General features: G+C 35.5%; 1 protein-coding gene and 1 non-coding gene across 3 annotated transcripts; one reads left to right on the top strand and one right to left on the bottom strand.

The window, feature by feature from the left end:
- The first annotated feature begins 5,629 nt into the window (after positions 1 to 5,629).
- On the top strand, positions 5,630 to 10,274 carry LOC102625389 (GRF1-interacting factor 1). 2 transcript variants are annotated; one of them, XM_006487701.4, is made up of 4 exons: positions 5,630 to 6,374; positions 8,318 to 8,394; positions 9,049 to 9,133; positions 9,632 to 10,274. In XM_006487701.4, the coding sequence occupies exons 1-4, from the start codon at positions 6,294 to 6,296 to the stop codon at positions 10,025 to 10,027; spliced, it is 639 nt and encodes a 212-aa protein (XP_006487764.1). In that variant the 5' UTR covers positions 5,630 to 6,293; the 3' UTR covers positions 10,028 to 10,274. The 2 variants fall into 2 exon arrangements, with proteins under 2 accessions (XP_006487764.1, XP_006487763.1); XM_006487700.4 differs by having other exon boundaries at positions 5,671 to 6,374; positions 9,608 to 10,274.
- A 3,659-nt stretch (positions 10,275 to 13,933) lies between these two features.
- Positions 13,934 to 14,037, bottom strand: LOC127899500 (small nucleolar RNA R71). The gene has a single exon (XR_008051377.1). It is a non-coding gene; the product is annotated as a small nucleolar RNA R71 (small nucleolar RNA).
- Between the last annotated feature and the right edge of the window lie 9,322 nt (positions 14,038 to 23,359).

Here is a 23,359-nt window from a genome sequence, read left to right as displayed (position 1 = left end):
ATTTAATTTTATATTAAAATTAAAAATAGAAATAATTAAAATAAAAAATACCGGTTTGTGAATATCTGTGCGAGTATATAGCGAATTTGTTTTACAATATTACACTTAGCTGTAATCCACAAAACTACTCAAAAGAACGAATTTTAACGGACGAAATTATAGATTCGAGAGCAATTTTATTATCCCTACACTCAAGCATCCACAAAAGAGAGTTGGGAGGCAAAGAAATTGAAAAGAGTTTGAAAACTTAGCCATAAAAGTGTGTGTCCTGAGAGGAGTCAAGCTGTGTGCGGGACAAGAAATGACAACACTCAACTAGTCCACCCTCTTCCTGCCAATCACATGCTTAATGCTCAGGGCCACCGACCAAGCTAGCCAAAAGCTCAAAAACAAACTAAAATTAAAACCAAAAAGAAAAGTTAAAAAACCAAAAATGTGACAAATTACAAATGTTGTGAGGCAAAGGCAATTAAAGTTACCTTAAATTGTAGTGTTTTTATGAGAAAAAGGACCGTGGTGTGACATTTCAATTCAAAACATGTGAAAGTGTGTCATAACAAACCTCCAATTATCAGTTGTCTCAGCTTAGCTGTCTTCTTTTTCCATTTTGACTGCAAAATCTAGGCATATTGTGGCACTCTCTTCGACGTCTCACGACAGTACCCCAAATTGAAGTATAAAGCATATTAAATGATGATTTTTTTTTTTTTTGAAAAACAAGATTAAGATGTTTGAAATTCAGAATCAATGCTCAAACATTTGGAGTGGGACAGCAGCCAAGCAAAAGCAAAATTTAATTTATCAATAGGAGAGAAAGCTAGCATAACTGTTTGTTAAAAGGGCACATAATTAACACTTGAAAAAGTTGACAAAATAAAACAATTGAAAGGAAAAGACGGGATTAGAGAATTTGAGTACATCTATCAATGGGACATCCCAACAACCCATCATGTTTGCGGAGCTGGGAGCAAGAGCCTCACCTCATAAATTTCCATGATCTCAATTACCACCATACAGACCCTAATATTTGTGAATTTTGGTATCTTAGTCCCACCAAAGGACATTTCAGAAAAAAATAAAATAAAAAGTCTCACCAAATTAAAGGGGCCCCTCCAATAAAAGCTCAAGATTCCTCAACGTCAAACACAAAAAAAAAGTTAAAATAAACTTACACATTTATATCATTAATTGGGATCCGACTACGGTGTAACTGCGGTATCATGTTATAGTTACATTCAGTCGTTGGATGTATTTAGATGGATAAGATCTATTGACATCTAACGATTGAATACAACTGTGGTACGATACCACAGTTGCATCACAGGCTTCCCCCACTAATTGATAATGACTACAAATCTGTGATTCTATGGAAGGGTGTAGTGACCATGGCTGAGTTTTTGTGACCCACTCTGAAGACCTAGTTTGAGGAAATGAACTAACGGATAAGTTAAGGGTCAATTTGATGTTGAACTAAGGGACCTATTGGGACCTAATTAGGCCAGTTATAGTGGACTGTACAGCACTATGGGGGAGACATGTGAAATCTGAAGTTGGGGTCCCAACTCCCAAGAGGTGTATAGTTTCATTTTGTGTCATTAATGAATTATTGATTTTGCAATCACCACCAACTATTTGATGTTACGCAGTCTTGATGAATGAAAGAAAATTGCAGTGTTATAAATGGTTCCGTATTTATTAATTAATCATCTTCAATTCTTCAGTACATGGAAGATTAATTAAGTGGACTAATTAAATCAATTTATTAAACTTATATTAATACTGTCGAAGGGCTTACAGACCATTGACAATGAAGTTGAGGGTACAAAAGTTAAGAGTAACAGTTTTAAGCTTGGGCTTTACATACTTTTTTTAATTAGGAACAAAAATTTTAGTTGTAACTACGATGAATTCGAAAAAAATTCTAGATTGTTATCATATGTAGATTTCTAATAGTAATATTAATATTTAGAGTGGTAACGACTTTTCCACAGAGAAATAAGTTCAAATCGTTCTGGAGATTAATTGTTATCAATACAAATAATATTTGTGTGTATGTGATAGTTATCGTCTCTATTAGAATCTTAATGGAGTAAAACTACTATTAGTAGTTTGTTAATGACTAATATATAAAATCACATTGTAAATGACTCTTAACAGAAAATTACAGACCTAATAAGATTATTTTTTTAAGTTAAGATTCTAACGGATATTGCTAGTGATGCCATAAAGTTATTAAATAATAATGGGAAATTATCACCGGTATACCCTTAAATGTCACCGTTATCAAACATACTACAATACTTTTCACTTATATCACTCGTATACCCTAAGTTGACAAAAGAGTTCTGGCGTCCACCTTTCCGTTTACTACCGTTAAGAACTTAACAAAATTTGAGCAAAATGACTATTTTACCCTTTAAACTCAAAATGAGGTAAATGGGATGACATGTCATTTTTATCAAAATATATCATATGACATGTCGTTTTTTACTAGATAAATGGGATGACATGTCGTTTTTAAGAAAAAGACTAAATTACTCTTGTGATGTCAGCGCTCGTAAACGGCAGTTAACGGATCGGTGGACGGCAGAAGTGTTTTGTCAACTTAGGGTATACGAGTGATACACTTAAAAAGTGTTGTAACACGTTTGATACTGGTGTCATTTAAGGGTATATGACTGATAATTTCCCAATAATAATTATAATGATGTCAGACTAATAAAATTTTGAATACTATAGCTCAAGAGCTGCATCTTTTATACGGAAGATTCAGGATAGTAATTTTGTAAGTATTATTAGCTCTCACCATTATAATTTTGAAGATGAATTATGGTAAATTTATTTGGATTGTGCCATAATAAAATAGAATTAAGGCAATCTTAATAAATTTTTAATTGTAAATTCTAAACATAAGTAGACTCTTAATTTTAAACATCAATATTCAAAAAAATTATACCAAAAAACTGACACATTTATTTGTGATGAAGCAACATTAGTTAGGATATAAATTTTGTATTCTAACTTTATAATCATTGTAATATTGAGAGATAAGAGGAGAAAATCTATTGAGAACTTAGATATATTTTAACAAGAGTAGGTAAATGAAAACCCTAGATAAATCAATTAACCCAACTATTAATCCTGAAATCAGTATTCACCGATTATTGTTCATCCAATACTATTCTAAGTCATTGTTCATACGATATTGTTTATATGAGTTACTGTTTATAAATACTATTTTGCACTATTCATTCACCTTCAATATATTATATAGGCTAAAAATGGTAACTAAGTATAAAGAGAATTTTTATATGGTTTGGATCACAATCTAAATCCATGAGATCACGCCCAGACTATAAGCAATTCATCAAATAAAGAAAAAGATTACAACCTAATAGATTCTTACATAATTTCATATTTCCTCTTACTCTTGCCGCCACCTTGTTAAATCTAACTTAGTCAATCTTTCTTAGCTAGTACTACTTGTCTTCAATTGTATCTGTTGCTTTACTTGAGATCTCCTCAACATAACAAACAACCTCTTTATCTCGAAGAGACCAAAGTAAATATAGAGAATGTCTAATTAAAGATTTCATATGAAGACTTGATGAAGAAGACTAAATCATCATAGAAACATGGAACATCGTATGTGACCAAATAGAGTTTTTTTTTTTTTTTTTGTTCTCTGCATTGGCTACTTCTCTGATATAAAATACAATATGCGTGTCTTCTTCACCATCTTTAATGTGTGAAATACTTTCTTTTATATAGGTATAGTAATTCAACCAATGTAGTATTTCAACCAAACCTTAAAAAAGGGGTACTAGGATATACGTTTTTTAAGAGTCCAATATTCCATAAATACTTGATATACTTATCAATGTAGTTGTCATCTTTATTTAGAACTCTTTGATATGTAGTCCTATTTACACACCAATTTGCTTCTTTATGCCTCTAAAAATATTCTCTAATATTCCACATAATCTAATCTAATTAATTCTCAAGAATAGAAAAATCCTTAATAAAAGGAAACAAATCCCTATTAAAATAAATAAACAAATTACAATATCATTGACACACAATGTATTAATAATAAAAGCCCTAACAAGACATATATGATATATAGTCTTTTTTTCCCTTTTTAAACACATTAAAATTTCAATTTATAAAATCAAATACTAATTACTCAAAAAACAATAACATATATAGAAATACAGGATTGGTGAAGTTATTGTATCTTTATTAATAAAAGTTAATGCGATAGAAATACTTTTATAAAATTTTATTGTTGTGACAAACCCCTCTGGTATGGAACTAATGTGGTTGATGCGTTTTCAAATTTGAGTTCCTCACCGTTAGTTGGATTATGTCTCTTGTACACATGCTCATGCTTATGCAGAGCATTCTACCATAAGTACCATTTTTTATAAAAGAATTTCATCATCATACTCCAGCAATATAAATAAGTTCATATTTATTTCCAACAGCACTAAGAGACTATGCCTTCAGTACATTTGTATTATGGTTCTTTCAAGAGCAAAGTTTATTATGTTCCCCTAATTAAGTTTCTTTTTTATTTAATTAATAAAATTTTCATCAATGAGCCTTTGGTCCAATGGGAGAAGCCTTGCAATTACAATGTTGAGTGCAAGGGTTCGAGCCTCCATAAGAGCTTTATGGGGATTAATTTCAGTACTTCCTCAATTATCAACATAATTGAGTAGAAACAGTCTCTCACTTACGAAATGTGAGTGTAGTAGACACTCCTTGAATATTGGAGAGTGTTTAAAATATATGGGCAAATACTTCAGTGTGTCAATGAATGGCGGTGGTCATAGTTATATAATATGAATATTGGAGAGTGTTTAAAATATATGGTCAAGTACTTCAGTGTGTCAATGAATGCCGATGATCCTAGTTATATAGTATGATTGCAAATATTAATTGTAATGTCTGATACATAATTAAGTGGAAACAGTCTCTCCCTTACGAAATGTGAGTGGAGTAGGCACCCTTTGAATATTGGAGATGGTTTAAAATATATGGGCAAGTATTTCAGTGTATCAACGAATGACGGTGGTCATAGTTATATAGTATGATTGTAAATATTAATTATAATGTCTGATACATAATTGAGTGAAGACAGCCTCTCCCTTACGAAATATGAGTGGAGTAGGCACCCCTTGAATATTAGAGAGGGTTTAAAATATATGAACAAGTATTTCAGTGTGTCAATGAATGGTGGTAGTCATAGTTATATAGTATGATTATAAATATTAATTATAATGTCTGATATAATATCAATAATATTTCTATATGATAGACTTAAAAAAATTTAATAAAATTTTACTCATTTGGTGGAGGTTCACTTTAAAAAAAAAAAAGAGATGTCTTTATAAAGAATATGTCATATTCTCGATTTAAACTATATATTATATTGGTTTACTTCTTTCATAGCCTCATCTTTTAATTGATTTGAGTCATTTAATTGGTAAACTTTTTGCAAAGATCGATAGATTATAGCATGAAATCCTCTAGATTATAACGTCTAATATGGAAGAAAACTACAAAAAAAAAAAAAAAATTGCCAATAGAAAAATTGTCACCGGTCGACAGAAAACGAGACGATCATGCGGAGTAACATGATCACGCTTGTGTTCATAGTCCATCAATATTAATTAAGCACATTCACGCGTGATGGGACGTCAGAAATTAAGCGTGGTGGAATATAGCAACAAGTGGAATCTGCTTTAACAAGAGAGTAGTACAACGTCAACGTCACAAATGAACGCAAGTGACGATAAGTGTTGGACCAAACGGTCTAAGACCAGCAGACACTGTCATGTTAATCTTAGATACCATAATCTTACTACTTTACACACACAACTTTGATTTTTAATTTCAATTTTTATTTATTATCTCTGTTCTGGTCCGTGCTCTCTCTCTCTCTGGGCTCTGGCTCTCTCCCTCTCTGTGCTGTTTCTATTATTCATCACGTGACCTCTCCGCCCTCTCCCCTCTTCTGAAGAGACCTTACTCAACTCTGTCTTGTGAGGTGTGTCTCTCCCTGAGCTATCTCATTGAGGTGTCCTGTCACTGTTTAACTCTTTGAAAGTGAACTAACGGTGGAAAGAGGCAAAAGGGTATCTGTTATCTGTTTGCTCTCTTTGCACTTTCAGTGAGTGCTGCTACTCAAAGTCTTGTAGTTCTTTTCTGTGAAAAAAGGTCATTGATATAGTGAGAGAAAGTGATAGATACAGTCTTTCTAGAGAGAGAGCGTGTGTGTATAAGAAATGCAACAGCACCTGATGCAGATGCAGCCCATGATGGCAGCTTATTATCCCAACAACGTCACTACTGACCACATTCAACAGGTTCTCTCTTCTTCTCTCTGTCTCTTTCTTTTTCATTAGTAGCCACACACCTTCGCACTTTATCATTTAATTTCTTCTGTCAAAGTTTTTAAATCTTTATCTTAAGTTTTGATGCTAACTGATCTTATACTAATTAGTGTTTAATGTTTCTGCTCAATCTTTTGGTGTCTGTATTAATTGATGGGTGGGTTAGTTTTTTGAAGCTTTTTAATGAAATATTGATGGGTATATTTTGTGAATGTGTATCTTTTATTTTGACGTTCCATTGTCAATTCGTCATCCTTATAAAGTGGAGCTTTTGTTTTGGCCCATCATGTGTTGGAGTTGGAGGCAGAGATTTGCTTGCTGGCTTTGGTGTTTCTGTTTTGCTTTTTGTGTATGACTGTATTCTTTAATTCCTGTTTGTTTTTATTTATACAAACAGGTCTAATATATTAAATATCTAATGTATCTCATTTTTCACTTGTCAAGTCGTCTCTAGCTACCGTCTTGTAGAGAGATTGTTTTCTTTAGATAGAAAATGAAAAATTATTGGTGCACTTTGGAAAATGAGTTCTTAATCATTTGCTTATGTTTTTAATTTGTAGATTAATATATTGTTGTTGGTTTATTTTTAGCACTGCAATGAAGAACAAAAAACTTAGGGCAAGGCATCGTATGATTGACATTACTTTAGTTGATTTTATCCTCATTGTGGGGCAGAAAATGAAGTTTGGATTGCTCGAGTGCACACCTGACTTGTTCATAAATCTAGCTGAGCTTATTTTGATTCAGATGAAACCAATGGATGAATGTATTAGTTGGTGTGAGAAACTTTAAACTTCCATTTACCTTTTGGTATCCTTGATATGTCTATGGCAAAACTTCTATCCATGATACTCTTTTCTTTATGCATTACCTTTTGGTATCCTTTATGTGTTTATGGATCATTCGCAACATGCCCATAAAACATTTAGATATAAGTTGGTACCTTGTCATGGTTTCTGTCTACCTTTTTCATTTTTTTCCCCTTCCTTATTAGTGGTGCTTTTTAAAATGTTTCCTTTTGATATAGTCTCTGCATGCTATTGTGGTCCTCTTTCATTGTCTTTGCTGGTGGTCCTCAATCAATGTCTTTGTAATATATATGTTGATGTCTTTGTCTTAATATCTGTTACTTTTGCTCCAATCATGAAATACACTAGATTTTGGTTGAGTATTTGAATAGCAATCTCATTGAAGATGATCTGAGTACTTGTTTACAAATTTTTACTGGCTTAAAATTTGGAAGAAATTGTATGGCACTGATTCCTGTGCTCGTGTAATGTTGAGTTTCTAGTCTACATGTACTAGGCTACCTCCAAGGCTTTGCATTTCTTTAACTATATAACACTGTTTAATATTGTTTTGACTATATGTTGAAGATGCTTTGAAATCTTTTCAGCGAATGCAAATAAGACATTGTCCATAATGTGAGATAATGGAAATGAGACTTGTTCTTGAACTGGAAATGGATACTGGTAGGGAAGTGAAATTTAGGAGGATGGGCATGGCTGTTTTGTAGCAAAGTGACTAGTTGGTCGTTCCCTTTCCTGATTTTTTTGATAATAATGGTACTGCCGAAGAAGAGTAGTTTTGTTGGATTTTTCATGTTGTAGTTTACCTTTTTCTTGGTTCATTGAGGGCCTATCATATATCCATACAAAGATAAACAATGAGGAATAGTATTTCAAAAAAGATTGGTTTCAAACTGCTTAAGAAGTTACCTTTTTATACTTTTTAACAGGTTTTCATTCTTTCAGTTCCTTTTACCGAACAGTGGTTTCATTTATTATGCATGGACTACTCCAACAGCAAAGGATTATTTCTTTACCTTTTATATTGGATATTTGTTTTTTACTGAGTTATTTAGCCAACTACTCTACTGATATTAGTCTTCTGTGGCTTCACATCTGTGCATGCAGTATCTAGATGAGAACAAATCATTGATTTTGAAGATTGTTGAGAGCCAGAATTCAGGGAAACTGAGCGAGTGTGCAGAGTGAGTGACGCTTTTTTTTTCCATTAAATAAATAATTTGTAGCTTTGCAATTGTTTTGTTCCCTTTGCTTGCAATATACACACCCGTATGCAGTCACTTGATTTTCTAATAACCCAGGGTCCTGGATCATTGTTTCTTTCTCATTTGATTTGAAATTTATAAATGTTATCCTGCCATGAGTCTTGAGAAGTCTTGCAGTCTAGTGTTTGTCAAAGTGTTTTTTTGGGGTAAAATAATATGTCAGTGATTTTCTGAGTCTTAATGCTGGGTTGAACTATGGCCATGTTGTCTCATGAAAGTAAAATGATGGTTAGAAAACCAAGTTTCTTTAAGTTTCATGTATTTTTGGCTAAGATAGAAAAGCCTACTTGTGTGGCTTGATGATAATGGGAAAATGCTGGTTTTTACCTTAAAAGAAATCAAATGGTTTATTTAGTGACTAGCTTCTCATTCTATTTTTACACTACCTTTACTGATAAACATGGGAACTATCAAATGCTAAGTAATACTCTGGAATTCATTTAAGCATTCTAACAAAAGTAGAAGGTAGTGCGAGAATAAATACTATGTGGTTAAAAGCTACCTGATTGTACTTTGACATACTGTTGTGTCTGAATTGTTGGAAGGCTCTTAATTCATTTTACTTTCTGGCAGGAACCAGGCAAGATTGCAGCGGAATCTCATGTACCTGGCTGCTATTGCTGATGCTCAACCCCAACCACCTAGCGTTCATGCCCAGGTACTATCCCTGTTCTTTTGCGGTGCAACTTGTTCAGCTATTGAAGGCTGTTCAATATGAAAACTTTTAAGGAAGTGCATTTTGTTATTTTTGCGTGGACTCCTTACCCTAAACCCTAACCATCTAAACCAGCAACACTTATGTTTGTGAAAAAATTCTGCGCTACATTTTTTCTCCACTTATTCAATTCTCTGTTGAATAAGATGATATTTATAACTGTTTTGTTGATTGAATGCTATCTAATATTTGATTCTTCTAGTTGTTCTGATTATATTCTTGGTAATTTGTAACGGACAACTCTGAAATTTTTGTTTAACTTGCTTGCTTTTATACTATCATACTCTTTTCCAAAATCTTTTAGTGATGTCTTTGGACTAATTAATAATTTAGGTACGCTAATGTTTCTAAAAAATTCTCTTAATTTGAATGTGTTTTAAGTTGCGGATCCCCTGAATTTTAGTCATGATTCTGCAGTTCTCTTCTGGTGGCATTATGCAGCCAGGAGCTCACTATATGCAACACCAGCAATCTCAGCCAATGACACCACAGTCACTTATGGCTGCACGCTCATCCATGGTGTACTCTCAACAGCAATTTTCAGTGCTTCAGCAACAGCAAGCCTTGCATGGTCAGCTTGGCATGAGCTCTGGTGGTAGCTCAGGACTTCACATGCTGCAAAGTGAGGGTAGTACTGCAGGAGGTAGTGGTTCACTTGGGGGTGGGGGATTCCCTGATTTTGGCCGTGGCTCATCTGGTGAAGGCTTGCACTCAAGGGGAATGGGGAGCAAGCATGATATAGGCAGTTCTGGATCTGCTGAAGGACGAGGAGGGAGCTCAGGAAGCCAAGATGGAGGCGAAACTCTCTACTTGAAAGGGGCTGATGATGGAAATTAAGTGTTATGAGTGTTGAATCTAATGGATCTCTTAAACATCTAAAGCTTTAGGAGATTTTTAAGTTAGATGAATTATGAAGTTAAAGTATAAACACTATGTTATCGGATGCTAATCAAATTGAGGGCCTGCCCTCAAAACTTCGGCTTTCTTTGTTTTTAAGTAGTGGGACTACGTATGCATCTTGTGGTAATGTATCATGTAAATTTGTAGGTTAATTTTAATGTGGCTTGATCTGTCACTTATTTTATCCCGGTCTTTCATATTGGTGCAAAAATTTTTGTTATATGCTCACATCATGCTTAGAGCAGCTTCCATCAAAGACTGATCTTAGGCTTTGGCCTTTTGTAATGGAAGCAAGAGGCTCAAGGATGGAGTCTCCAGTAAATTATACTTGCCTCGGCTTGAATGCGGTGTGTGGTAGCCTAAAATAAAGAAAACAAAAGACCTTTATCGCAGTTCGTAGTAATTTCCTGATTCTGTGAAACATTTCAATTCTTTATGATTGAATCATCTAGAACTTACCTAGATCAAAGAAGTTGAGCATGTAACTAAGCTACGCCAAAACAATAGTCCAAAAAGGTCACGTTTTGTACAAATCACATCAAGCAAACAAAATCTATCATAGAAGTCAATCTTTACGGCTCGTTGGTCCAGCCATTAATTCTCAAATTAAATTCACAAATATTGATATGGTGTCAGAGCTATAATGCGAACGCCAGCTCTTCACAAACACTTGCACACAAGATATTTTAAAAGTTTGGTTTTTGGTTTGGCCATCACGTGAGGAAGCAAGGAATTAAAAGGATTGATAAGGATTGTTTTAATATGGCAAGCATGTGCAAGGCAATAAGAATAAATAAACAATTTTAAAAAAGTAGCTTTGTGGTGCGAACTGCCCAAGTTGCTAGTTCGAGTGTCCACAATTTCAGACCAAAAGCCTAAAACAAGGCAAGAGTACTAGATTGACTCAATTCTAGATTTTTCTACCAAACTCTAGCACATCTCAAGTTTGTATATATATAGAATTCTCTACACATCTCTAACACATGTAAATATCTAGATATCTAGGCAAGTTGGTAGAATTCTCTAGAAATCTAGAGCTAGGCAAGCTTCCCCTATAAATAGAGCATGGCAGTTGACATTTGGACATCAAGCTTAGAGCAAGCAACTCAAACACTCTCGTAAGCTCTCTTGTAATCTCTCTTGCGAGTAATACAATTTTCCTCATTCGGCTCAATTGCTTTCTTCTCTCTAACTCTTTCGAAAACCTTTAGCCTTAGCTAGTCGAGAAGCTCAAAGGTTTACTTGGTAACTTTTGGCAAGAGTTGTTTAAGTGCCGCACGGGTTTGTTGCGAAAAACACTCATCCCGTGATAAGTGGTATTAGAGCTAAGGTTTGCACCTACACAAGTTAGCTCACGAGCAATGACCAACCCTCCTAACCCATCATAAGAGGGTGTTGTTGGTGTGGATGTTCCACCAGAACTATCCTGCGGTCGCGAAGAAGGACGCGCTCAAGGCAAGTCCCGCGGCAAGGCCAAGACCCCATCTGTTGATGCCTTAGAGCCTTGCATGGCTATGCTCGAAACGACTATGACCGCCGCTCAAGACACCCTTGAAAGGTTGGAGGAAATGGTGGATGGTCTCGAGGGAGAGTATGCCGACTTCACTGTCACAACAAAGGCCTGTTGAGTGTTAGAAAATACATATTTATAAAGGAGAAAACCGTCATTTTACATTTCAAGTCTTACTAACAACCCTTACTTTTATGTATTTAACCTTCTTGTGATTTAATTACATGTGTTTTATTTTTATTAAGTATTTTATGTATTTTAGGGGCATTATAGTCATTTCACAATAAACGAGAAATCAGATGGCAAAACGGACATCACTTTTGAACTCAGGACGGTCGAAAACCTTAGGAGGAGCATAAAAGGAAAAATGGCACAGTTCACATGTACGGTACTATTCACGTGTACGGTACTGTATACGTTACTGTTCACGACACTGTTCACATAGACGGACCGATGATGTGGCATTGACTGATGAGGTGTCACGATCCTGTTGGACTAAAATTCTTATATACTGTTGATGGTGACGTGGCAGCATATCAGTGGACGAAAAATCTCGCATACGGTGCATGCATCACACAGGATTATTTTCAACCAAACCGCGTTACTGTTCATCCGGGTCAAACCGCGTTATTGTTCAAAGTCGGGTCAAACCGTGTTACTGTTCATCCGCGTGATCAAACCGTAGACTGTTGACTGATGACGTGGCGCAATCCTGAGCGTCCAAACTGTTTTTAATTCGATGGTCATGATTTACTCCATGTATCTATAAAAAGGGGGCCTCTCCCCCCTAATTTGATATCTCTGAATCCATTTTTGGACTCCATTTTCTGTAATTCCCTCTCCATCTTGTATTTTCTTTGTATTTTAATAAATTCCCATTTTGCCCCTAGTTTAATTATGAGTGGCTAATTTTCTTTCAAGCTTGGGTTGAAGGTGAAGTCTCAACATGTGTCATGGGCTTTATTTGGTAAATTTATTTCTCTTCCCCTCTAGTTTTTGTGGATGTTTTGACTTCTCGTCGACAAGTAATACTAATCTTGTCTAGTACCGCCTTGGTTTCACCGGCCCTCTAGTACAAGGTTATTATTATTTGACACGATAAGCCCTTAGCACCATATTGATTAGAGCGTGGTTCATGAGGTGTGGATTCCCCCCTCATGATTTAATTGACATTAATACGGATTATTTAGCCCATGATGCATGTTGATACGGATCCAGATACCCAAGTACGTCATTTTAATAGAATTCTCTTCAATTTATTCTCGCCATTTCAATTCCAATTTTAGAATTTATTCTCGCCATTTTAATTTAATTATTAGCATATTCTAAATCATTTCCACCATAAATCCAACTACCCATTTACAAAATTAATTCTATATATAATTAAAATCCACCTCCTCGTGGGATCGACACTCGTCACCATTAGTCTATACTACAACAGATTCGTGCGCTTGCGAGTACATTAAAATTTGCACAACAAGTTTTTGGCGCCGTTGCCGGGGAGGTAAGTAATTTTAATTCATAGAATTAATTTTTGTGAATAATTTCTTTTAATTGTTTTCTTCTAATTTTTTTTATTAAAAAAAAAAAAAGAAAAAAGAGTGAATTTACATTTTGAACTAAGAATTTTATTTTCTCTCTTCTTTAAAATTCTGTAACTTAATTTTGAATTTATTTTTCTTTGTAATTTTTTTTATCTTATTAATTTATTTTTATTTAATTTATTTCACGTATTTGTTTTTGTGTATTTTTATAGTAAGGTTGTAATAGCGCAATAAGGTTAGTATCGTAATTTCTCCCTCTTCTTTATTTTTATTTGTTTTGTTCTCATCTTTATTTTTTTTTATTTTTTTTGCATGCATGGTCGTAGGTCATTATTACTTAATCTTGAACCTATAGACCTTGAACTAGAAAAAACACTTCGCACGCACAAGAACGTTAAAAATAAAATGGATTTACAAGCACCACAGGAGAGGCCATTTAAGGACTATTTTAGTCCCTTAGCTAATTTGAGCACATCATGCATAAGATACCCAAATGTAGCAGCTAGGAGTTTTGAATTAAAACCCAGTGTGCTAAATTGTCTCCCAACATTTTATGGCCTAGAAAATGAGGACCCATATAATCATCTGAATGATTTTCATGCAATTTGTCAAACTTTTAAATATGAAAATTTTTCAGACGATGATGTTAAACTCAGATTATTCCCATTTTCTTTAAAGGATAGTGCTCGTTCATGATTAAATACTTTACCTGCTAATAGCATTTCATCATGGGAACAAATGGTAACAAAATTTTTGAATAAATATTTCCCAGTGCATAAAACCAACGCTATTCGCAGGAAAATCTCGGAGTTTACCCAGAGAGAGGACGAGCAGTTTTTTGAAACATGGGAGCGATTCAATGGGCTACTCTTGAAGTGTCCACATCATGGGTACGAAAAATGGCACCAATGCCAATACTTTTTGGAGGGATTATTGCTGAATGTGCAAGAATAGCTAATGGCAACAAGTGGAGGAGAGCTAATGTCAAAAAGTGCATCAGAGATTTGGGAATTCTTCCAGCGACAAGCGGATAATTCCCAACAACGGAGTCGATCACTCAGGAATACGAGAAGAATTAAGGGAGTAAATGAGGTTCACATTGGCGAGTCAAGTTCAGAAATTAAAGAAGTCAAAGCGATAATTGAAGGTCTCTCTCGACAAATAGCATCGTTATCGACTGCTAAATCAACAGAGCCACATGACCATGACTCATACTCAGATCAAGCCAATGCCATAGGTATAATGAGAAAGCCATCAAACTACAACCCATACTCCAACACATATAACCCTGGATGGAGAGACCACCCCAATTTTTCATGGTCTCAAGGATTCCAACAGAATGGACCAACAGCTCCAGCTCCACCAATGCAACAAATTCCTCAAGCCTCTCAGCCCCCATTTAAACCATTCAATCAGAATCAGAACTACTCTCAACCCAGACCATGGGAGGATGCATTCCAGAATTTCAAGAATGTTACTCACTCCACGATTGAGCAACAGAACCGCACCATTGATGGACTACGAAATGAATTGAGAGCGGGCTTCAACTCACAAGCCCAATCAATTTCAAGCCTCGAGAAGATGGTGGGACAACTTGCATCTTCAGTTCAAACCTTGGCAATGACTGTTGAGAAAGGCAAATTTTCAAGTCAACCAGTGCCTAATCCTAAAGGAGTACATGAAGCAAGTACCAGTTCACCACAGCAGCATGGAGAGGTCAAAGTAGTAATGACCTTGCGAAAAGGAAAGGAAGTCGACAACAAAGTGGAGATGCCGGCGACAAAAGAAAATCAAATTGTACCTGTGAATGTTGAGGACTCACCACCGGAAGAAAAAGAAGAAACCAACCCACGAGAATATGTTCCTAAAGTTCCATTTCCTCAGAGGTTAACCAAAGGCAAAAAGGGAAAATCCACAGGTGAGATTCTCGAAATCTTCAAACAGGTAAGTGGTAACATCCCTTTACTTGATGCTATTAAACAAGTTCCATCTTATGCCAAGTTTCTTAAAGACCTTTGTACTAAAAAGAGAAATATGCATGTGCAAAAGAAGACATTTTTAACAGAAAACGTTAGTTCTATACTCCAACATAAAATTCCTTTAAAATGCAAAGACCCAGGCTCCCCCACTATTTCATGTAGCATAGGGAACCACACAATTGAGAATGCTTTGTTGGATTTAGGAGCTAGTGTAAATTTGTTGCCTTATTCTGTATTTGTGAAACTTGGACTTGGAGAATTACACCCAACTCCAGTGGTGTTACAGCTTGCAGATCGGTCCACGAAAATAACTCGTGGTATTGTGGAGGACGTGCTTATCCAGGTAGACAAGTTTTATTTTCCTGTTGATTTCATTGTAATTGACACTCAACCAATACAGGATTCAAGGAAGTACATCCCCATTATTCTAGGCCGACCTTTCTTGGTAACTGCGGATGCTCACATTCAATGCAGGACTGGAAATATGCAGTTGTCCTTCGGCAACATGACTATGGAGCTGAACATCTTCAACATTGCCAAACAACCTCACAATGCAGATGATGGAATTGTTGATGTGGATTTAATTGAAAGAATAGTTGATAACACTTTTCTTTCAAACCTTAGTGATGATCATTTACAAACATGTTTAACTCACTTTGGTTTTGATTTTGATATTGACAGATCGGTCGATGAGGTCAATGCCCTACTTGACTCAGCACCATCCATGGACACTAATAAATGGAAGTCAAGAGTTGAACAACTAGCACCATCAGAGAAGAAACTCATCCCATCATCAGAATCACCACCGAAACTCGAGCTCAAACCATTGCCCAACACTTTGGAATATGCATTTTTGGGAAAAGAAAGTACTTTGCCGGTAATCATCTCATCATCCCTCAATGATGAACAAAAAGGTAAGTTGTTGGATGTTTTAAAAGAGCACAAAGGGGCATTAGGATGGACCATAGCAGACATTAAAGGTATAAACCCAGTAGATTGCATGCATTACATTCACCTTGATGAAAATGCTAAAACTACTAAAGAGATGCAACGTCGGTTAAATCCTAACATGAAAGAAGTTGTTAGAACTGAAGTCCTTAAGCTATTAGATGCAGGTATCATTTACCCAATTTCTGATAGTTCATGGGTCAGTCCTATGCAAGTTGTCTCCAAAAAGTCAGGAGTCACAGTAGTTACGAATGCTGATAATGAATTGATACCCACTAGAGTGACTACAGGATGACGTGTATGCATTGATTATAGGAAGTTGAATTCTGTCACACGTAAAAACCATTTTCCTTTACCATTTATTGATCAAATGCTTGATAGATTAGCAAGCCATGAATTTTATTGCTTTCTAGATGGCTACTCAGGATATAATCAGATTCCCATAGCACCAAAAGATCAAGAGAAAACTACTTTCACTTGCCCTTTTGGCACATTTGCATATAGGAGAATGTCATTTGGATTATGTAATGCACCTGCTACATTTCAACGATGCATGTTGAGCATTTTTTTTGATATGGTGGAACGATTCCTTGAAGTCTTTATGGATGATTTTTCTGTCTTTGGTGACTCGTTTGATCAATGTTTACATCATCTAACACTAGTTCTGCAGAGATGTATCGAGAAGAACTTGGTCTTAAATTGGGAGAAATGTCATTTTATGGTAAAACAAGGTATTGTTCTCGGTCACATCATTTCGAGTAAAGGTATTGAGGTTGACAAAGCCAAGGTGGATCTCATTTCTAATCTTCCTCCACCCAAAACAGTCAAAGAAGTAAGATCTTTCCTTGGGCATGCTGGTTTTTATAGACGTTTCATTAAAGATTTTAGCAAAGTTTCTAGACCCTTATGCAATCTACTTGCTAAGGATGTACCTTTTGTCTTTGATGATTCATGTCTTGTTGCGTTTGAAAAATTAAAGCATTTGTTGACATCATCACCCATCATTCAGCCCCCGAACTGGAGCTTACCATTTGAGCTCATGTGTGATGCATCTGATTATGCAGTAGGAGCAGTATTAGGACAAAGGGTTGATCGAATTCCTCATATTATTTATTATGCTAGTATGACATTGAATGATACACAGTTGAACTATTCAACTACTGAAAAAGAAATGCTAGCAGTAGTGTTTGCATTAGAAAAATTTCGATCTTATCTCATTGGTTGTAAAATAATTATATTCACAGATCATGCTGCTCTTAAATATCTTCTCACAAAGAAAGATGCAAAAGCTAGACTAATTCGTTGGGTGTTACTTTTGCAGGAATTTGACTTGGAATTCAAAGATAAAAAAAGGGACAGAAAATGTTGTGGCGGACCACCTCTCTCGTCTCCATCTTGACACAATTACAGAGCCATTAATATTGAATGAGTCATTTCCAGATGAACAATTAATGAGTGTGGAAGTATTACCTTGGTATGCTGATATAGTTAATTATCTTGTTACAGGTAAACTTCCAGAGCATTGGACCAAGCAAGACAAGGCTAAATTCTTTGCAGAGATAAAGAATTTCTTTTGGGATAACCCGTATTTGTTCAAGTATTGTGCTGATCAAATTGTTAGACGATGTATCCTAGAAAATAAAATTCAGAATATTCTTTCATTATGCCATGAACAAGCTTGTGGAGGCCATTTCAGTGCTAAGAAAACAGCAACTAAAGTTTTATAATGTGGTTTTTATTGGCCAACTATATTTCGAGATGCTTACACTTTTTGTTCTTCATGTGATAGGTGTCAACGAATGGGGAGTATTACGCGAAGGAATATGATGCCACTAAATCCAATTTTAGTGGTTGAGATTTTTGATGTATGGGGTATCGACTTCATGGGACCCTTTCCCCCGTCTTTTGGCCATCAATACATATTGGTTGATGTTGACTACGTATCGAAATGGGTAGAAGCAATTTCATGTAGGACCAATGATCACAAGGTGGTGATAGCATTTTTGAAAAGCAACATTGTTTCACGCTTTGGATTCCCTCGAGCAATAATCAGTGATGGTGGTGCCCACTTTTGTAACAAAGCATTCAAAGCTCTTTTGACAAAGTATTCAATCACACACAAAGTGGCGACTCCGTATCATCCGCAAACCAGTGGCCAAGTTGAAATCTCCAATCGAGAAATAAAGCACATTTTAGAAAAGACGGTAAGGCCAGGCAGAAAAGATTGGTCATTAAAACTTGATGATGCCTTATGGGCATATAGAACGGCTTTCAAGACCCCGATTGGGATGTCACCCTACAGGCTAGTGTATGGAAAAGATTGCCACCTACCTGTGGAACTCGAGCATCGTGCATATTGGGCCATCAAGAAATTCAATTTTGACATGCAGCAAGCCAGCTCAGAAAGAAGATTACAGCTGGCAGAACTTGAAGAAATTCGCAATGATGCATACGAAAATGCCAAGATTTACAAGCAACGAATGAAAGTCTTCCATGATAAGCAAATTATGAGAAAATCGTTCACTCCAGGTCAGAAAGTGCTTTTATTCAATTCTCGCTTGCAGCTATTCCCAGGTAAGTTACGCTCTCGTTGGTCTGGTCCCTTTATTGTTCATACTGTTTTTCCACATGGGGCAATTGAAATTAAGGACCCAAAGAACGGTGTCACGTTTAAAGTTAATGGTCAAAGATTAAAGCCATATTTAGAGTACCAACCACATGAAGAAGACACCGAAATAAATTTGAGTGACCCACCAAATTTGAATTGATTTTTTTTTCTTTTCGTTGATTTGATTTTTCTTTCTTTCTTTTTATTATTATTCTTTTGCTAATTGAAATTGTTTTTGCATAAGTGTGTTTATTTTACCATTAAGTTTTCTCTTATCCTTTTTAATCATGAGTCTCATACTTAGACCGTTCCTCCTGAACATTTTTAAACCACTTCAACGTGTCAAAACTCATCTCAAAAGGCAGATTCAATTTTGTAAAACACAACGCATTTGGGCTCTACAACCACCAGAGTTAGTAGCCTATGTTGAGGGTTTAGAACGCCAACTCAGAGACATTGAGAGAAGTGTTTACGACATCCAGTTGGAGCTTGAGGTAAATTCAATAAGAGGACGATTTTAATTGTGTGTTTTAATTTGTTTTTCTATTTGTGTGCTTTCGTTTGTTACCCCGGTGAAGTGGCGGATAACGGTACTCCGTGACAATCAAGTCGGTTACTTCAGTTTCCCATAATAACTTATATTCTAAGGCGAAGGTATGGACATAAACGAGATTCTAGCGAAGCTTCACAAGCGATTCCCTTCACTTCCTCAGAATGCCCTCCTTACGATCTATAAAGCTCGGTCCGAACGCATGCGATTACTCATGAGGAATAACATACCTGCTGACATCCGTTGGTTAATCGAGGCTAAAGTACGATCGGCAGGTGAGTTACCTCCAAAATTTATTGCATACATGCCTGGTTGTGGTAAAGGAAATTATGCAAGAAAACGACGAGCTCGAAGAATTTTTGTAGCTTGTCATAAGTGTGCCAGAATGCATTGCAATAAAAACCCATGTTCTTTAGGAATGATGTCTGATAACAGGGAAGATAAGATTCAATTCATTAGGGATGGCTTGAATAAGGAGTCATTGGATGATATCCTTTTGTCTCTTGAAACGCATCCCAGTGGATATGTGCAAGGAGCGATTATCCAGTTATGGCCATTATTCAGAAAGAGCATGCACGATATAGTCTCGGGAATCTGACTATAAACGACCATGTTTGCCAGCTTATAAGAAAACTGGATAGGAAGCCTATCCTCGACCCATAGAGGGCGTTCAAGCCGTTTCTGGACGTAAAACCAGAGGAAGATGTGAGCCACAGTCGCAACTACCTGTAAATATCATTTCACTTTACTGTTATTTTATTTCACTATTGTTTTATTGTGTGCATTATTGTCTTTAAAAATTTTATTACTGTTTGCTTTTTCCTTATTACTGTTTTCTTTAGCGAGCCACGTGCTTTATGCGTTATTTGACACTGACATGTTATCTCATACACAACTGTGATCCACTGTCACCAAGATTCTTAAATGTGATTTCCTTTTTGTCAAGCACTCACAAATTATTTTCGAGAAGTATCACAATGGCAGCTACTCCCAATAGACAATTCAAGAACATTTGTGTGCTTTCTGGATTTACCTATGGCAAACATAAAGAGTTCGTTGAGGCAGCTATAGATCTTGGTCGAAGCATAGCAGCGAGAAAATTACACTTGGTGTATGGAGGAGGTAACCGAGGGTTATCAAAAATGGTCTCAGAAGCAGCTTTTATCAGAGGAAGTCAAGTGTTAGGCATCATCCCAAGAGTCCTAAAACCATTGGGCAGTTCGTCTGACTCATCAACTGGAGAAGAGTTAGTCGTCTCAGGTATGCAAGAAAGAATAACTGAAATGCTTAATCATGCTGATGCTTTTATTTTCCTTCCAGGAGATCTTGCAACACTAGAGGCACTTATCACACTAACATCTTGGGCCCATCTGCACATCCATCAGAAACTCATCGGTTTGTTAAATGTCAATAACTTTTATGATGGCTTTATCGCATTTCTTAACCATGCAATAAAAAACTATTTCATTCCCGCTAATGTGAAAAAACTCTTTATTTGTGCTCACACTGCTAATGAGCTACTTGATCTGTTGCAAGCTTATAGACCGGAGCCAGACCCCTGGACCTTTGTGTTGGAGCGTCCAAATAATGATGGTAACAGTAGCAGCAGTAAGAAGTACAAATTAGATTTAACTCTCCGCCTGTAAATATTTTCTTCTGTGTTGCACCACCCAGGTGATGTCTTCTAAACTCTACTTCTTTCATTTCAAACATTGAGGACAATGTTTCGTTCTGGTTGGGGGGAGGGAATAGTCGACAATTGTGGAATTTTGATTAAGTTTTTACTAATTTTTTGTTCTAGAAACTAACTGTTGCTAACTTTTTGTGTTGAATATGGCTGAATATGGAGTGTAGTGACTCTAGAAACGCATCTTCATCGTTTAAAAAAAAATTAATTAAAAAAAACTTTAAAAAAAAATTTCAGACATTTTCTTTTTCTTTATTATGTGTTTATGTTTATTTTTCTTCTTTTTAATTTCTCCTCTATAAATATACATTTTCCAACTTTTGAGTCGAAGATGGCTGAATATGGAGTGTAGTTCCTCTAGAAACGCATCTTCTTTAAAAAAATAAAAAATCATTTTCGTTTTCTATCATTTTACGTGTAACTTTTCTAATTAGTTTTTATGCATCATTTTCACATTTCTGCATGCATATTTTCCTTTCATGTTTAGAATAGGTTGGGGGGTAGAATGTTGTTTAAAAAAAAAATTGTGTGATTTGTTTTAACATTGGGTGACATGATTAATTTTAAATTTTAGTATTTGTATTATCTTTGGTCTTAAGTGATGTTACATTATGTTTGCTACTCTACATGTTGATGTCGGAGACATATATGAGTTGCTTGAAGGAATAAAAATGTCATAATAAGTACCAAGTGAGTTTTTGAGCCTATCATTTTTCTTGGAGAGTAACCCTTTTGCCCATTCTTTATACAGCTTAACAGTTTATTATTGTATACACGATCTCTAGATTTCTTTTGAGTTAACCCTTAATAAAAATAAAAAAAAAGAAAAAAAAGTGTGTTGCTACATTTGGAGGCCAATCTAACTAGTAGATATGGAAGGTTATTTAGAGCCCTAAAAGACGATGGAAAGGCCATCTTTGATCCGTTTGAGCCTTTCTAGCCATCCCTTTTATTAAATATCCATAGTTAACCCTTCTGAGCCTTTAAAAAAAAAAAAACATTTTCTTTGTCAACTTATCATCTTGACCCACTCCGATTTGGAGTATTACCCGATATCTTATAAGTTCCATCACCTATTTATGTTTGAGAAAATGTAAATAATTATGTTGTTCAGTGAAGTTATACAAAAAAAAAAACAACAAAACAAAAGTTGTTGTTTCAAAAGAATAAAAATAACAATAATAGGTGAAATCCACCTTGCAACTTCCAAAAAAAAAAAAAAAATTCTCTGCATTTTTCTCAAACATACACTTTGTTTTCCTTATTTTCTTTCTTTGTTAACCATGTCCCTAGCCTACGTTACATCTTAATAAAAGTCCTTCCTGATTTTAGGGAACTATAATCTGAAGTAGAAGCTAGTTATATGGGCTAAAAAGATGTAGTGGTGCATATAAAAAATAAATAAATAAATAAATTGGGTTGACTAACAGTTTTTATTTGACTTGAGATCGTCTTATTTTTAAGCTGAGGGCATATTTATTTCATCTTGGTGAGAGCATGTGATATCACTTCTTCATTATTTTCTCTCAATTACCATTCATTGGAGTGACTATTTTTATTGGGTTTAATTTCTTTGTGAGAGTGTCACTACTTCCAGTGAGATTTTGGGGTTTGACATGTCATTCTTGAAAGTAGCTATAACAAAGTCTACTGGGCTGATTCATGTGGATGGTTGATGTGGGTGTGATGTTACTTTAGACTGGAGATAATGTTTATACTTTTATTTGATTGCTATCATTAATCTGATTGAATAAACACGAGTGTTTCTAAATTTTAAAAAAAAAAATCATTTTGAATTTGAATTTTATTTTCGCTTCATTTGCTAGGGACTAGCAATAAGCTGGTTGGGGGGTGTGTTGAGTGTTAGAAAATGCATATTTATAAAGGAGAAAACCGTCATTTTACATTTCAAGTCTTACTAACAACCTTTACTTTTATGTATTTAACCTTCTTGTGATTTAATTACATGTGTTTTATTTTAATTAAGTATTTTATGTATTTTAGGGGCATTATAGTCATTTCACAATAAACGAGAAATCAGATGGCAAAACGGACATCACTTTTGAACTCAGGACGGTCGAAAACCTTAGGAGGAGCATAAAAGGAAAAATGGCACTGTTCACATGTACGGTACTATTCACGTGTACGGTACTGTATACGTTACTGTTCACGACACTGTTCACATAGACGGACCGATAACGTGGCATTGACTGATGAGGTGTCACGATCCTGTTGGACTAAAATTCTTATATACTGTTGATGGTGACGTGGCAGCATATCAGTGGACGAAAAATCTCACATACGATGCATGCATCACACAGGATTATTTTCAACCAAACCGCGTTACTGTTCATCCGGGTCAAACTGCGTTACTGTTCAAAGTCGGGTCAAACCGTGTTACTGTTCATCCGCGTGGTCAAACCGTAGACTGTTGACTAATGAC

Source organism: Citrus sinensis, chromosome 8 (genome assembly GCF_022201045.2).
Source record: "Citrus sinensis cultivar Valencia sweet orange chromosome 8, DVS_A1.0, whole genome shotgun sequence".
In the NCBI taxonomy this organism is placed as follows: Eukaryota; Viridiplantae; Streptophyta; class Magnoliopsida; order Sapindales; family Rutaceae; genus Citrus; species Citrus sinensis.
The sequence above is the reverse complement of the archived record's forward strand: the minus strand, read 5'-3'. Positions and strand labels throughout refer to the sequence as shown.